At 35.4% G+C, this 18,102-nt stretch overlaps 1 protein-coding gene across 1 annotated transcript in view; it reads right to left on the bottom strand.

The window, feature by feature from the left end:
* Positions 1–229: 229 nt before the first annotated feature.
* Positions 230–18,102, bottom strand: part of LOC113108122 (ly6/PLAUR domain-containing protein 6) — a 19,740-nt gene continuing 1,867 nt past the window's right edge. Inside the window, exons 2-5 of the mRNA XM_026270953.1 lie at positions 7,179–7,335; positions 4,105–4,203; positions 3,215–3,345; positions 230–1,786 (exon numbers count right to left, since the gene is read on the bottom strand). Of these exons, the coding sequence (XP_026126738.1) occupies positions 1,613–1,786; positions 3,215–3,345; positions 4,105–4,203; positions 7,179–7,287 (513 nt within the window). The 5' untranslated portion in view covers positions 7,288–7,335 and the 3' untranslated portion in view covers positions 230–1,612. The remainder of the gene's footprint in view (positions 1,787–3,214; positions 3,346–4,104; positions 4,204–7,178; positions 7,336–18,102) is intronic.

Below are 18,102 nucleotides of genomic sequence, written 5' to 3'. Positions count from 1 at the left end.
TTATTATAATTTTATGTGTGTGTGTGCCAAATTGAGAAAGTTTAGCTTTACCTTTCCTTTTTGAGTGGAAAATGGACAGTGAATGTAAGGGTTCAGAGGAAAATTTACATTTAAGAAAACAGAAATATGTGTGAATAGCCAATGCAAGCATTATTTGAAGAGAACACTGACAAACTCATTTGATTTTGTCTTGTTGAATCATGAGGTGTGTATTTTAGCCAAAACAAACTTAATTAATATTTATTTTATTATCAGTAAACAAAACATCAGTAAACATTTCAACTGAATACATACAACACAGGTAAGAGACCACACAAGTGTTACCGATGTACTCCAGAGGTGTGATTTAAAAACACATCCAAAATTATTTACACAAGAATATACAGGGATATTACAAACAAGCGTAGAAAAAAATATCTACATTTATAAGTAGCCTTGGCACACGATGGCATGCAGCATTCACAATTTTGTAAGTATAAAAAGTTCATGCAACCCTATTTCAAATCTGTGTTATTATTTTTTTATATTAAAGATGAGAGTAAAAACTGATTTTAAAAAACCTTTTTATGTACACAATGTTATAAATCGGAGCTAATGAGAGCACATTCAGAGCCATGTTTAATGCATGTAAGCTCAGATTGTTCGGCCGGGTCTACTCAAGATAAAGGTGTTTCTAAACTGGCACTAACTGGTCCATAATTACCTGAGTAAAGGTTTTCAGCCCTTCTGTGATCACCTTGCCCTTTATGTTGTACTGATTTAAACAAAATGATTCAGTGAATGTTACAATCCTTTTCATAACTCAACAAAAGACAGAGAAGAAACGGGAAATAGCTTCATTTACAGCTGGGCACATCGCCTAAACAAATCATAACGCCTGAAAAAAATAACACTGTCGCTGCAGACTCAACACTTTTTGCTGATTACACAGTCAGCCAGGAATTCTGATTAGGAAATATTACAGTACACAACAATGGACCGACAAATGTGTAGGAACATACATATGTATATCATAATATTGATATATACCATATATATCAAATATATGGATGTTCAATGCTAGTCACTCCACTTCCACACGGCAATCTGTACACAAGTGCTTGCATTATGACACAAATACACAGTGCAAAACTAAACAGAGAATGTTCTTTTTATAGGAGCGAGGAATGATAGATGACACGCTGAACTTGGATCCTATAGGTGCCAAGCCCTTTTCCATGATGACAAGAATACTCGAACAATGAGAGGGCTGGCTGGAAAACTCATGTAGCCTGACCCCCCCCAGAAAAATATGTTCATAGTCAACAGTTCAGCTTCCTACAAAAACGGATGATAAAAAAATAAATATATCTATACAAACGTATAAAATGCGAAACAAGAAAATGTGCAGGTTTGTGTCAGTTTTGCCATAAATATCCCCATCCCACATCCATCACGAAAAACCACTCAGCTTGAGCCAAACCAAACATTAGTATATGATTCATAAAAATGTATTCATAGGAAATAAAAAGTCCAAGAGCTAACACTTCATTTTGAGAAAGGTAAAGCCCACAGCTGACGACGGTTTCCTAACTGACTGCTGTTAAGGTTTATTCCACTCCGGATGATTGTCTCAGTTAATACTGTGGAGCGTCAGGCTGATGATACAGACAGAGAGCAGCAGCGTGGGACTCTGTGCTGGCTGAATGCTGGCGTTAATAGGAGACGTGGTGGCAAAGATGGCATCAGTCTCGTTTCGTGGGAGGGGCATGTTACAGATGTTCCCCTCACAACAGGATGTGCACACCTGCATAAAGAAAAACAAATGATAAATAAGCAGAGATTAAGAAAGGGATCATTTGCCAAAGTGTTAAATGAAAAAAAAATACGTTACTCTAATGACAAGCGGGGAAAAAGAAAATAATGTGGCCACAAATTAAAATGATGTTGTAACAACTTATGATTTTGTCGCCCAAAATGTAACTACATTAAAACAAGTGGACGAATTAGTACATATAATGGCCATGATTTAACTAAAACGAGGGAACGTAATAATAATAAAACATGGCCATAAATTTGGATATATATCTCTTAACTGTTTTGCGGGAAGCGCATTTCCTCTGAAGTTTTGTTGACAGATTATTCACTCAATGCATGAAGTCGAGGACACGCAGCGCAGAGCTAGTGCAAGATGAGCATTTGTGGTTTAAAAGTTTATATATTAACATTGACCAGTTGTTTTGCTAGACCCTTATTCCTTTGTTGGGATCGTGTAGAGACCTCTGAAGCTGAAGTGAAACTACAGTTCGGACCTCCAACCCATTGGTCCCTATTAAAGTCCACTATATGAAGAAAAAATTTTCCATTTCTTTTCAACCAAAGAAAGAAATACATGAACATCTTGGATGACATGGGGTGTAAGTAAATCTTGAGGAAATCTTAATTCTGGAGTGAACTCACGTTGGAGATGGGAAACATTTTAGTCTCAAATTTCTTAAATGTTTCATAAAGATTTACAGCAACTCCTCAGTGTTAAGTGTTTTGGGCTGAATCAGTTGCTGAAGTTTAATAGCATACTTCAGATTAGGCCAGAGTGTCAGTACAGTGCTGCACTGTAATAAAAGGCTCAACATCACCCGTCTGAACATAAACACTAAACAACCATTATTTCAAGTTTACCTACAGAGAAAAAAATCACTTCAGACAAACACAAATAAATGAAACCTTTTTAACCTGAGAATGAACCTTCGGCTTCTAAATTTTCCCTTTTAGTGTAGCTGTGGCATCTTTACAGCGCATTTATCTCTCAATCTGGCCTTCTCACATCTGCCCCCTGCCCTCTGCATAACTCCTGTCCTGTGCTAGAGGTAAAAGGTAAGACACAAAGAGTTCAGGGAGTGACCGGGCGCACCTTTCAGCAAGGATTACTCAAAGAAGGATTACTGAGAGACGGCAGCATAACTTTATGCACAACTTTATCGCATCTGCAGCGAAATCACTTGAGAGGATAAATGGATTAACTAAAGAGTTTAGTGTCTTACAGGCGGCAGAACTATTCACAAATGTGTTTATCAACCCCTCCACGTGTTTTCTTTAAGATCACTTCAAGTACACTGTGTGAAGTGAGATGAGAAGATAAACGTGGATGGATTTCAGCAGGGCGAGCAAAACAAAAAAACTGGATGTGTTTGGTCTGAAACAAAAGTTTCTTGATGAGATGTGAGTTGTATCTCACCTTGTTTCCTTCATGGTCCATCTCAGAGCAGCCTGTTTCAAGACAGTCTTCCAGCGCCACACAACGCTTTGTCACCGACACTGTGTTTCCATCCCAGCTCATCTTATGTTGTGTGTAGCAATATCTGCTCTCTAAAAGTTACAAAGGGGCTTTACTTAGTTTTCTCAAGGACATACAGTATACATCACAAAAGAAAGCTTTCACTTCTTTCTAATAAAGGAGTCAGATTTCAGTGAAAAAGCAATATTCCTCAAGGGATTTTTTTTTTTTTTTTTTTTTTGCAGAACTCGCCCTCAGCCACTTTAAAAATCTTTAAAAAGTGCCCTTGAAGTGTGAGTCTTACAGTAACATAATATTGCACCATATTTAAGAACTATGTGGAAACACTGAACACAACCATATTTGAGCATTCCTGGAAATATATACATTCCATGCAAATGTGCAGATGTTCTGCAGCAGCATGCGCTTAACTGAAGGAATGAATGTCTGTAAGGGGTTACAGCTCCTGGGTCATTAACACACCGCTGTAAATCAGACACGACACAGCACAGAGCCTTCCTTATATGGAAGGCTATTCACGGCAAAAACATGAACTGAATACATATGGAGCAACTCGTGGGCAAAGCAGGTCCTGAAACATACTGACCCAGCTGCATCTTATTCAGTTATTATCTGAGCATTTAATGAATGCACTTCAACTGTGCTTTGCACTTGCACTGTGCTTTGACTATTTAAACGCACCATCACTGATTCATGATAGATTGATAGATTATGCCTTAATAAAAATTGTTGTTTCACAGAATGACAGAAATACTTTTGTTTCAGGATACACAGTGCAAGATGAAATGAAATGATGGGTCTGTCAGAGGACGTAATGGAGATGCTGGTACCTCGTGGACAGTAGCGATCTGGAGCCCAGCGGTTGCATTCATAGTTGTCAAGTGCATCTTCACAAGTAAAACATTTAAATCCTCCTGGATATGGAGTTGCTGGGGAAACATGTATAATAAACAACGTTAAAAGAAATTATTGGTAATGGCAAAACTTTTGGTCAAACTTGCATATTATTATGTGAATTTTTTTTTTTTTTATTGGTGTTGTCATTGTTTGTTTTTGAAAGCATCTTATTCTCACCAAGGTGGCACTTTTCAATTGTATTAATTGTATTAATTCATTTTAAAAATATATTTTAATTAATACATTATAAACAGTAATATAAAAAATGTAATATTATTACAATTTTTTTAAAAAAATCATTCATATTATATTTTACAATTTAATTTATTCCTGTTACAACAAAGATGAATTTCAGAAGCTATTACACCAATTTTCAGAAATAATTCATGAAATCATGATAAGGTACGCAAAAAACATTTCCTATTATTTTTTACTGTTGTAAATCATCTGGCATACAGAACGAGACACAATCTAATCAAGTGCTCTTTCACAAGCATTTAGCTGTCATTTCTTAGGTGAAAAAAGCTCTTGGGAATACAGTGTGCTTTTTCTCTTTCTGGAGCTCCTCAATCAGATTATATAGAAACAGAAAAATCTGTCTCTTTTTTTGTTTTAAAGTTTTAAGAAGAAAAACCTTGTGTTGACCTCACCCAGCAAACATTTGAGAATCTGATCAAGTGACCATTTCAAACAGACCATTCATTCATTCATTCATTCATTCATCCGGACAGCCCTGATCTGTTATTACTTCTTTAGTCTCTAAATAACTCTGTATACGCAAAGCTTTTGACCTACACTTTTTCTGTTACCTCCCCCAAATTCTTGTGACTCTTATAAAAGTGGTCACTCAATAATTAATGCAATGATACAACTGACTATAACCTCTCTTAGACACAGCACAGATTTAAAGGGCTGAGAGAAACATTTTAGGTAAAACAACAGTGAGACATAAACAGTCAGAGACATATTTACAGCCATCTGATGAATATGTAATAATAAAATGATACATTACCCCCCCCCAGCTAATTCAATATGCATGTCTTGTTTGGGTGTTTAATTTTTGATGTCAAAAAAGAAGAAAACAAACAAAAAAAAATTGTAACATAATTGATTGCAAACATGCTTTTGAGTTTTTCAGCTTTTATAATGAGCTTATTTTTGATAGCGTTCCGTTGTGTTTGTGAGCACTCATTGTAAAGTAGTCTTAACTATGCTAAGCAGCTGGAGTGTGTTTTGTTTTCTGAATGATCTCATGTGGTTGTAAATCCACACTTGCCCTCTGTAGTGATGAAACAAAATGAACTCCATCATCATAATAAATCCTCTCCATCAATATGCAACAGCTGGATATCAGCAGGTAACAAAATCGCTGCTAGTACATAACTATATTGGGATCTCATAAGAACTGATTTCTTTTAACCTCTCTCTCTCTCTCTCTCGCTCTCTCTCTCACACACACACACACACACACACTCTCTCTCTCTCTCTCTCAATCCCCGCTGGGACATTGAGCAGATACGGATATCTCCAGCTGCACACTGGTGAGCCAGCACACAGCTAAAAGGATTTTGGGAGGTCCTGCTCACTGTGATGAAAGAGTTTGGGATTTCAGAGATTAATTCATTCAACAGAACTGAAACCAACCTCCAGTCTCTTTCATTATAGCCAAATTGTACTTGAACATTACCACATGTATATATATATATATATATATATATATATATATATATATATATATATATATATATATATATATATATATATTAATTTTTTTTATTTTTTTTTTAATCCAAAGCGATTTACAGTGCATTCAGGCTATCAATTTTTACCTATATATATATATATATATATATATATATATATATATATATATATATATATATATATATATATATATATATATATATAGGAAGAATAGGAATGGGAACCATGAGGAACGTAATGATTCTGGTTCCATTTCTAAATGGAAAATGTTCAGAAAGTCTTATTGCTTTCACTAATATACATTTCCAAAGTATTTGTTTTTCTGTAAGTTGTATATATGTGCTGTATCATACAACTTATATTTGTATTTATCCAAATACTGTATATCTATATATGTTTTAAGTCAAAGACGGGTCAACTGATCAAAAGTAAATACATGAATTAATTTATATTCATCAAAGAATCCTGTAATAAAGCATCTTGGTTTCCACAAATATATTACAGCCCAGCTATTTTCAACACTTATATATTCAAGTAGAAAACAATTATTTTAAATTGTCATAATATATTTTAATGGTAGGTTTTTTATTATTATTGTACTTCCAAATAAATACAGCCTTGATGAGAATAAGAAACTTTTTCTTAACTAGTTGATTATTAGAACGCATATAAGCACATATTAATGCCTTATTCTACATCCCTAATCTTACCCAATAGCTAAACATAACAAGTACCTTAATAACTATTAATAAGCACCAAATAAGGAATTTAATGAGGGAAAAGTTTTAGTTAATGGTGAATAAGTGTTCCCTATTCTAAAGTGCTACCACATTCATGTTTGTTAATTACTTGATTAAGTTTATTTGATGTATATTTAATGAGCATAACAGCCATTTTAAGCATTTCAAGACACAAATCAAATTAGACTCAAAGTAGAAAATCTCGGGCAGAATAGGCTACAGTACACTGTCCCATGGTGCCATGGCTGATGCCACATGCTATAAACAACTGATTTCGCATCAGGAGGGATGATGGGCAATCCATGAGTGTCAGGGTGGGGGATCTTAACCCAGCCGGTATGTCAGCTGAGACACTGAGTTTAGCTACGGATCACTGGCCTGATGCTCAACCACTGATACATCCTGGAACCAACTATTAGGACACAATATAAAATCTAGAACCCCATAAAGGATCTATAGAACTGATTTCTGACTCTTTTGTTATTCCAAATAACCCAGGAAAAACATTAATTATATCCATTTTATCTTCAAGGTTTTGACAGAATCTAAGAGGAAATACTTACTTGAGGGATGGAGAAAAATAATATCTTTTTCCGTGAAGTCCCTCGATTGAACCACTTTGATGATGGCGGTCAGCATCAGGCCCCAGGCCATGAGAGGCCAGGGTTCCATAGCTGGAGGAAAACTCACATGAGCAGGTATCCAGATCCAACACGGCACCTGATGAACAAAACAACCATTTCTTCAGAAAACATACTACCAGGGTCATACGAAACAACTTAACTATAGGCACTAAAGGGATTAAAGAAACAGCTGCTGAAGATAGAAAGGAAACTCTATAGGATTAAATCAGTTCAAAAGCAGTGTTATCCCTCTCCAGAACACCGGGCACAAAGAGGCATGCTTGTTATTCCAGCAAGTGCTTCATTATATCAGTGACAATGTCAGCAGTCTGCCAGTGTCCTGCCCTCAGCAACAGTGACCCTCTTAGCCGTTCGCTTTGGTTTTTGGCAGCAGAACAAACACTCATCCATTGTTTTCAATTACTGAATGCCATGCTCACAATGACATCTTTGACGAACACCACAAAATGGATAGTTATATATTTATAGTCTATTAAATGTGATCAGATTCATTGGATAAGAATGTTCACGTGGGATATTTTTAATAGATTTTATTTAACATTTGCCTAAAAAAAAATAATGTTTAGCATTTTTACTTAAAAGTAAAAACTAATATAAATTTCATTTCCACTATGTATGTTCATTTAAATATTTAATATTTAAATTTACAAAGGTTGAAATATGAGAAGGATCTATGCTGTTTTTTGGTGTGATACTTGTTCAACAGAAATCCTAAAATAAGCCTGGAGAAAAGCACATGGCTTAAACACAGAGCTGTGTGGTTTATGTTACTGAAACGAAAGCTGGGGCAGATTACACATTTTTCAGAAGTGCTTGACTAAACCGCTTTGTGTGCTTTCTTCAGCAAGTCAGATGGCGAGCCAGCCAGTAATCAATCCATTCATTTTGGTGAATCAATTTCCCTAACTCTGTTTACAACTCACAAATTGAATTCCCCATGGGAAAAAAAGCTGACTCATAAATCCAAGCATGAGAAAGCTATTCAATTTACTTTCAACATGAAGTAAAAAATATCCTTCAACAACCAAAAAAAAAAAAAAAAAAGTAAATTAAATGGACCCCACTTTTCTTGTAAAGAAGAACTGCTGTAAAGTTTATGAGATTATATTTTAGTCATCAGGTATATCAGCGAATCAGAGCACTCTTTTCAGAAGATATTTGGTTAATTTACAGCATACCAGACCAAAGCAGCTCATTGACTTTTAATATAAAATGAAGACAACCAGCAGAAAAGTATTTTTAATTTTTTCCCATCTCCATCAGTTCATTCACTTACAAATCTGAACCTGGAAGGCGAGAAAGCACATCTTCAAAGCATAGCCAATTTTTGGTACTTTCTGTGCTTCATTAATAAGGATTTGACCCTCCTTTTATTTAGCAAGTAATTCCCCTTTAATCAAGAGCAACAATCCCAGCATATCTCTGTGAACACAGATGGGAAAAAACCCAAACCCTTAGAACTGTATTTTATATAAAAACTAAAATAATAATAATAGTAATCAATTTTCTTTTTTTCTTTGCATCCATTCAAAGTCAACAGAAATCGGTGCAATCAATGTATTAGAAGGGTACTACTAGAGACTGTAACTGATAGGAGTCCCTAAAGTGATACATGTCCAGTAGGATTTTAATGGCTTTCCTGTTTAAGGCGGGAAAAACAGATTTCCTCGTGTTTATTGTGTTAGCCATGCTGGTCTCAGAAAAATGATTCAACAGACCGACACCGGGCAGCCTTGAGCTCCTGCTGCTGTGTAGCTCCTGACCTCTCAGACAATGCAGAGTGGCACAGCACAGCCATGTTAGAGAGCATCAGGTTTCCTCAAAGTGATCCGCTTTCACCGCTGAAGGTCTAAAGCGGTATTGAAAAGGAACACAGAAGTACATATCGGTTTTCGTTTTTAGCTGTAGATTGGTCCCACAAGCTGTTCGTCAACTGGGAATGACAACAAACAATTTAAGAATGTTTTGACACACCTTTGATAAATGTGGTGATCTCTATTATAAGTTAAGTCTGAAGATAATAAATTGGATTTTCCCCTGGGCTTTCAGTATTATATTAGTAAGAATATAACAAGGGGAAATGTGATTCATGTGGATGCTGAACAGAGATGCAGATGCACGGTGATAAATCTTTAAAAGAAAAAGCCAGGTAATTACTTAAAAGTAATTAACTTAATGACACATTTGTGCAATTGTAGTTTCGACAGAAGAAAAGATTACAGGGACAGTCCATCCAGAAATGGATGTTGGGACATAATTTATTCTCCCTCATGTTGTTCCAAACCTGTAAAACGTTTTTCTTCAGAAGAACACCAAAGGTGATAAGAGTTCATGCTGCTCTGTCAGGGTCCGTCAAGCACCAATAAATAAATAAATAAATGAAAAAAAACAAAAACAAAAAAAAAAACAAACACCATAAATCCAGTTCACAATAAATATTAAAAATAGCACAGAAGTCATATGAATTACTCACTGACAGTAAGTAGTGCATATGACCTCTGTGCTATTTTTAATATTTTAATATCTGACACACCTTAATGTGTGTCAGATAAATAAATGTGGTGACCTCTATAATGTGTTATTTATTATGAGAATAAATAAGTTACTGTTACTTTTTATTGTTACTTATATTTTGGGAGCTTGACAGCCTCTGCTTTCATTTTAATGTTATGGAACAGAGCAGCACAAAAAACTGCTCACTGTTTCACAAAAGAAATGAAAAAAAAGACAACTATTTCAATTATTTAGTGAAATATATTTAGTGTATCTAACTATATCTACTATATCTAACTTTAAAGATGGATATATATGTAACATATATTATCTGGCTATCTAAACAAAATCTAAACTTAAATAGCCAATGCAAAGAGGTTTATTGCATTTGTTCTTAAAATTGATTAACATCATTTTTAGCCAAGATAGAGAGTACCTGCAGGTGAAATAATTTGAATCTCTGATAAAATCACCCCAGTATGAGACTGTGACACGAAGAGGGAATACATTAAGTGAGGAAAGCCTAGAGTAACAAAAATTCATCCTACTGATAAAAAAACATGGATTTGGTTTCAACACACAGGTGTCCTTAGACCAGAGTCGTCTTATTCAGCTTTATCTGTTATTTGTGAGTCTGTTTAAGACTATTAAGCTTCATCCCAGGCCACAACTCAGAACAGAACATGGTTGATAAGAGATCATAATTTCTTCATAATTATTTGAATTATTTTATTTCAAGCGTTGACATTCTAATCACAGTAATGACAACTGCAACTCATGCCAGTCAAATATATTTAATTGAAATACATCCGTTTCCAAACAGGGCACATAACAATTACTCTGACATTCAAAGGCAACCTTCCAGACCAATCAGGAAGTGCCTGAGGTTGAACTTCAGTGCCCCATCTCCTCTAAAGCTTTGCCAGGTGCCTGCCATGAGCAATAGCTGTCATCAAAGCCTACACGCCTGCGAGTCGCTCTGGAAAATGGAAACTGCGGTTGTCGGTTTGTTTAAGCAGACTATTCTGTTGTTTAGAGAGGGTTGAAGAGGACCATGCTGCATTAAAGCACTTTTATGTTCAGCATAAAAAAGATACGACATGATGGAGAGTAACTGATGACAAAAATTTCATTTTTGTGTGAACTATTCCTTTAAGCATAAACTTTCGGTCTCAGATGTGTTCTGCTCAAATGAACTAACAGAAACAAATAAGACTATGCTGAATTTGTTGAAATATACAACTGTTTAAATGTTTGGGGTGGCTATGATTTTTAAAATATTTATGCTCAGAAAGACTGAATTCATTTAATGAGAAATACAGTGAAAACAGTAATATTGTGAAATACTATTAACATTTTATATTTTAATATATTTTAATGTAATTGAAACCTGTGATGAATATGAAATCTAATTTTTCATAAGTAATTACAACAGTCTTCAATGTCACATGATCCTTCAGAAATCATACTAATATGCAGATTTGCTGCTCAATAAATATTTCTAATTATTATCAATGAGGAAACAAGTGTGTTGCTTAATATTTACAGAACAGTATTTATTTAAAACATAACTTTTTTGTAATATTATGCATGTCTTTACTATCACTTTTGATCACTTAATTGCATGTACAAATAATGTGAATAGTAATGTTTAGTTTCTTTTTCTTTCTATTTAGTAAGAAATGCTTAAACCTATATCGCAATTTCTGATGTTTTGGCTGAGGCATTGTTGAAAAAAAAAGAACAATTCACTCCAAATCATGCAAAATTAGTAGTTTGGCTGCATGTATTATGCTACTTTTAAAGCAAAGTGCTTGTTTTAGTGTTTAGCACCTGTGATATGACTCAATGAAAGCCTGACTTCCTCTCTGTACAGCATGACACATCCAGTCACATTCATGTCATCTCATTACTGCAGGTCACCGGCTGACGGCTGAGGAAAGAGGCTCCCAGCAGGACAAGGGCCCTGGAGTTGCTGCCTGAGCCACTGCCAGGTGAGTAAGACTAACTCAGGTCAGAAACACAATACTCCAGGTTGTGAATTGGCCTGTGAATGCAGTCGCTCCCATTAATGGAGGGAAAGAAATGCAAATCCTCTCTTGTGACTTCCAGAACTTGTTGGACCAGATTTCGCACAGGTTTGAGAAGTGAAAGGAGAAGAGCAGCCTGCCACAAACACCTGAATCTCAGTAATTCACCTAGAAGGAAAACATTATACAAGAGGTTGATATTACAATAGCACAATCCTTATCTATGCCATGAATAGAAAATAAATACAAATATTGCATAACTTATTCAAAACAGTTTATTATAAAGCTAAATTCATTGGAAAGCCACAATACGACAAGAACGGACAATAACACAGATGAAGCTGCACATCTCCATTCATTTGAGAGAGCACAGTGCCATCTCAACAAAGCCAAATGCCATCGAGCAATGCCTGTGCCCTATAGTGCACCCGGCCAAAACCAAAGGAGTCACGTTGGATCAGAATCACACACCAGCTAATTGAAATCCTACAAGCATGCACACACACACACACACACACTAATCCGGCACTATTCATTTGAAGTGGTCCAGTTCAGCTGTATAATTTTTAATCCCCTCTTCAGTCTCTTGACACATTCAAAGATCCAAGGAATCGGTCATGTAGCACAGAGTAACACAATGGAAAATCAGCTCTCTGTTTAAAATGATCACCGCTGGAACAATACTAATATGACACAATGTCATATGCTGCATGCTTAAGTTTGGGGGAATACATTTTCATTCATATAACACTTTAATATTCTTGGGTGGACATGAAGTCAAAATGTCAGTCATACAGCTGTCCTAACGTAATAATCCAGAAGGAAGCACCAATAAAGAATACATTTAAAAATAAAAATAGTAGTTTGATTTTAACTTTATAATTTCTTATAAATTCTTAACTTTTTATTATAATTTTTTATTATAATTTTTTACTTGTCAAAGGGTCTCACTGCATGCTTATATATAATGTCGGTAACACTTTAGAATAGGTAACACCTATTTGTTGCTTATTAGCATGCATATTACTAGAATATTACCCATGTATTAGTGCTAATTAAGAACACATTAATGCCTTATTTTACTTGACCTTATTCTACATCCCTAATCTTACCCAATACCTAAACCTAACGACTACCTTACTAACTATTAATAAGCATCAAATTAAGAATTTATTGAGAGAAATGTCATAGTTAATAGTTAACAAGTGTTACCTATTCTAAAGTGCTACCATAATATCTATATTGTTTGAGTTCATTTTATTTCTATTTTAGTTTTAGTTATTTTTTATATATCTAGTTAAACAATTAAAATATGAAATGCTGCCATTTTATATTTTACTGTACTTCCGTTAATGTTTATTTTATTTTATTTCAAGTAATGATGTTTTTTTATGGTTTTCATTTTAGTTTCAGTATTAGATGCACAGTAGTTAACTATGATAACCCGGGTGAGTACATAATAACAGATTTTTTAGTTTTGGGTTAACTAGCCCTTTAATAATTATTTTCTATTTTGACATGTTTTCTCAACAAGTTATTGATTCATCTGTTTTGATTGTGTAGATTTGGGATTAACTAATTCTGCTAGATCATATGAACTCTGCAATAATCTCTCTTCTCTCTTTGGGTTCGGTGAATCCACTGCTTGAAACTAGGAAAAAGACTTGAGCTCTTTGTAGGGCAGGGCAGATACAATAATGTCTTGGCGTGTGGGGGGGTCGGACTGAAGAAGGGATAAAATATCCTTGTGGCAGCTGTAGAAAACCAAGTGGGGGGGGGGGGGGGGTAAGTCTGATTCCCTTGAACTTTGGGCCAGCAAAACCATAACAGAATAAGGGTAAACGGGGGCTAATTAGGAATGTTCATGAAAGGATTTGCTACCTCTTTTGTCTTTGGGGCTCAGATGGCAAAACCTCACATTCTCCCAACAAGACTTTTACACTCCGTGATAACCGTGAGTTTAATCAGCTCTGCTCTCAACTTTAAGGCTTTTGTGCATGTTTTCATGTAAACATCTACAGTTCAGACATCATTGAAATTCAGATCACCTGACACTGGAGGAGCTGGTGATTCAGTCAAAATACCATGTCAAAGAACATTAGTAACATAACTTGCCCAAACATAACACCACTATGTCTGTTCAAGGTCTAAATGAAGGGAATAAGATGAATCAAAAAAAGTGTATGCCTATGTTTTTGCAAAACAGACAACCTGGGGAAAGCATCCACCCATGAAGAAAGAAATGGTTTTGTTGTGTAAACATGAAAGATTTGAGATGGCAGTCAAAAACATACCAGTGTAAAACCTCTACAATTAGGCATGAGGTTTTGAAACTCGTGTCTGCAGGGAAAGTGGGATGACAGGACTGTATTTACAAGGAATGACAATAAGGACAATAACCTCAACTTTTAAAATGTCATTGAGTAATATCAAAGAAATATACAAGAATATACAAATCAGTGTAGACCATTTATTTATTTATTTCAGAAATTTTTATTAAGCATCAGGTTAAAAGCACTTTTAAATTATATGCTTTTTTATATGCTTGCAATATCAATTATCTGCAAGAATTCAACCAAGCATTCTCATGGAAAGAAAAACAGATCAAAGGAAATGGAAAAGCTCTGGAGGCATGCTGAGAAAGTATCTGCTGCTGATGCTGAGGAGGAAGAAAAGTACCCTGCAAGACAACAGCAGGATTGACTGCATACATATACATACAACACATAAAATAATGTGAAATGGCAAAAATAACAGACTAGGCAGTAGTTACATTTACAGTACTAAATGCAATATCATGATCAAATCAAACAAATCAAATATTTTTATTATATTTATTTTTTTCAGGATTCTTCAATAAACAGAAAGTTCAAAAGCATAGCATTTATTTAAAAATATATATATTTTGGAACAGTTTATAAGTCTGCACTGTCCCTTTTGATCAGGTTAATCGGTCTATGTTGAATAATAAATGAATGAACGAGGTGCTGAACGAAATGCTTGATTTCATAATAAATTCATTTCAAAATCTATCTCATTACACTGATATTGAACTACACACTGACTGAGCTGAATGAGCCTTGTTGTTCAAATCCTGGTACAAAGTGTATTAACAGACTGCATATAAAACTTCATATGCAGACAAAAGATGGCAGCAGCTTCACTACAGGGTGCAAAAAGGCCTCCGTAAGACAAATCGGATACATCTGTTCAGTAAAGCATTCAAATGGGGTTCAAGAGCAGCTAATTAGCATCAAAATCTGCCAAAAGCTCCTTAACACCACACAGTTTTACATAGTCCTCTCTGACCAGAATATTCTCCATAGTGACTTATAAAAAATACATATATCATGTGGTAATGCTAAAAAGACTTGGAAATGTAAATAATGGAATAATGGGGCATAACATGCAAAAATAACAGATGCATTAAGAGCGCCAGGCGCCTCAGGCAGACTAGCATGGACTCGGGGATAGCGATCTTTGCCTGGTCACTCATGCAGTTAACGCTAAACAAACTTTGCTAAATAATTCAAAAAGAGCATAAGTAATGCCCAGCGTTGAGGGATTCTCCCTTACGCCCCGATGAACAGCGCTTGTTATGTATTCGGCCCAAAGTGAAGGATCATTATCTAAAGACCATCAGCCTTTGTCAAGTTCCTCGACATGGTGAGGGGAAACAAAGGGGTCAGATGAAGCCATCGCTCTGTCTTCTGCCTCACCGTCCCCATTGAGATGGCACTCTGGGTAATGGAGGGTCCGATCAGCACATGGAGCACTGAACCCCCTCCCCCACCACGACGCTTCATCAGACCTCTGATGGTCACGCAATGGTAAAAAAGGTGATATATTGTGGGTATTACAAGATTATTTAAAGAAAAAAGATGCTCCTGACATCTAGCATGTGTTTAACTATTTAAAGAGAGTAAATGAATAGATAAATTCATGCACAACACCCAGTAACATCGTTACATGTAATGAGCTGGTCAATGGTTCGGAACGACCAGATCAAACATTCCTGTGACATTCCTCCAGCCTGCATCATGCCGTCAGAAAGCCACCCTCATACATCAGTAATAAAGACCCATATTACTCGAAATGCTTCTATACCCTTGTCATTAGAAGGTCTCAAATAACACCTTTCAGTTTCCCGGCTGGCTGTCTGGAGAAACACCTGCCCCGGCTCTAACGTGTTTTCAGGTGATCAACTGTTTCTTGGGGTCAAAGGACATGCAAATATGTGGGCCTTCCTGTCTCAAGTGTCTATAAGGGAAAGTATTCACTCAAAGCCAGTGGAATCCACAAACTGGTTGACAGGTAAAGCTAATCCATCAAACCCAAACTAACAAGATGTCAGATTTCTCTATCACAGTTATTAGCAGGGCTGGATAATACAGATGGAGTTATTGAACAGAGCCAGTGAGAGAGAGTTTCAGGCCAGTTGTGGATATGTATAAACACGATATTTGCATTCAAAATTTGACCCTATCTGTGAAAACCCTAAAGCCATTTTTTTTTGTGATCAACTATTTCTACATAAAATCATCCTTCATAAGGTAAAGAACATTCTGTGAAAATGTAACCTTGATATCTTTAATATTGACTGAGTAAGACTCTGTCAAAGATTGAAATCATAGTGAAATAAACGGCTGAAATCAAACGTTGATGCTTTTTACTGTATCTCATAATTAGATTTTGAAACTTTAGCCAGGATTTCACAGAGAGGTTCACAAATATATAGGATATATGAAGCATTTTAATGCAACTACAAATTATATATTGACCTATATTATATTTTACTTTTGTTGTGAGGTTACAGTGGACATATAGTCAGGGTAAAATACTACTACTACTACTACTATTAATAATAATAATAATAATAATAATAATAATGTATATTGCAAAACAGCTCTGCACTCTTGTTTCTCTTTCTGTCACTCTTTCAGTCACTATAGTGTTGTAATTGTTTCAGTAAAGCCTTGTACTTAGAACTTGCTAATTAGCTGCGCATTTAATTAATCATAAAAGAAGTCTGACCCTTTTCTGAAAACTAAAACATGCCTGAGCATTTATTTTATAACACAAACTACAACTACAGTCTGTATCTCATATTTACTAAGCTTTACTGCTTTGCAAACAGATAATGAAGCAAATCTCTTCAGTTAATATTTACAGAAAATATCACATAAGCCTATGTGTGAGATTGTCTTGAGTTACACCACCCCCATCCAGATAAAGTGAACCAAGAACTAATGGACGATAAATCTTATGCGTGGGTACTGGGATTTTAAGAACGAAGACAAATGCATTTTTCACGCTGGTGAGGACCCTTTCACTTCTTAAACATTTTCTTCTTGAATTCATTGTTCTGACCGTGTCCCTTCAACCAAGACTGCAGCCCCACCACAAAACCAGACCGTCCACAGATGGGCTTTAGACACACATCACTCTATAATTCCATTCTTCCTATGCATGTTTGCAGGAGACGATGCATTTCCTTTGCTTCTGACTGGACCAGACTATAGGCTTTGGTGTATTTAACACTGAAGATGGCTTTACAGATGTACTATATGATTTTAAACCAGTACTGGCTAGATCAGCATTATGCAATAGTTAACATAAACTTATACATTCACATCATATATTAACCTCAGTTATGGTTATTATCAAAATACAGTATACACTATATATATATATATATATATATATATATATATATATATATATATATATATATATATATATATATATATATATATATATTTAACATTTAAATTATAAATGATAACATTATTTCAAGCATTATAATCTAATACTTAGCATAAATGATCAAAAATGCATAGTAAAATTAATTAAACAAAATATGTAATAGTGGTTGTGTGAACAAATATTCCCATGATATTCTTGAATTTGAAGGTGAATGCTACGCTTTACAACAGAACTTTGACTTTGCATTGTTTGAAATTGTCATCAGGGCTTTACCGGTAAGAAAAGGGCTTTCCACCTCAGTTGAAATATTTTCTCCTGTCTAATCTCAAAGGAAGCTTGGCTCATAAATTACTCTGTGGATTTCCTCTCACTGTCTGCTAAGTGAGAATATTTTGCAGTGCTCCTTCCCGTTGTGTCCTTGGCTGCTTGTGTTGAGTCTGTACACACACAACCTCGGCACAGACTACAGATAAAAAGCGCTTCAGACTATTTTTTGCACTGAAAAATCTCACTGTGGAAATGAGCATGGAGTCGTTTATCTTCTCCAGCCCCACGCAGGTGCATTACAACTAAATGAGATTAAGCATCGGCTCTAGAAAGAGAAAAACAACAGC

Source organism: Carassius auratus, chromosome 9 (genome assembly GCF_003368295.1).
Source record: "Carassius auratus strain Wakin chromosome 9, ASM336829v1, whole genome shotgun sequence".
Taxonomy (NCBI): domain Eukaryota; kingdom Metazoa; phylum Chordata; class Actinopteri; order Cypriniformes; family Cyprinidae; genus Carassius; species Carassius auratus.
Note: the sequence above shows the minus strand (reverse complement) of the source record. Positions and strands in the feature narration are given on the sequence as shown.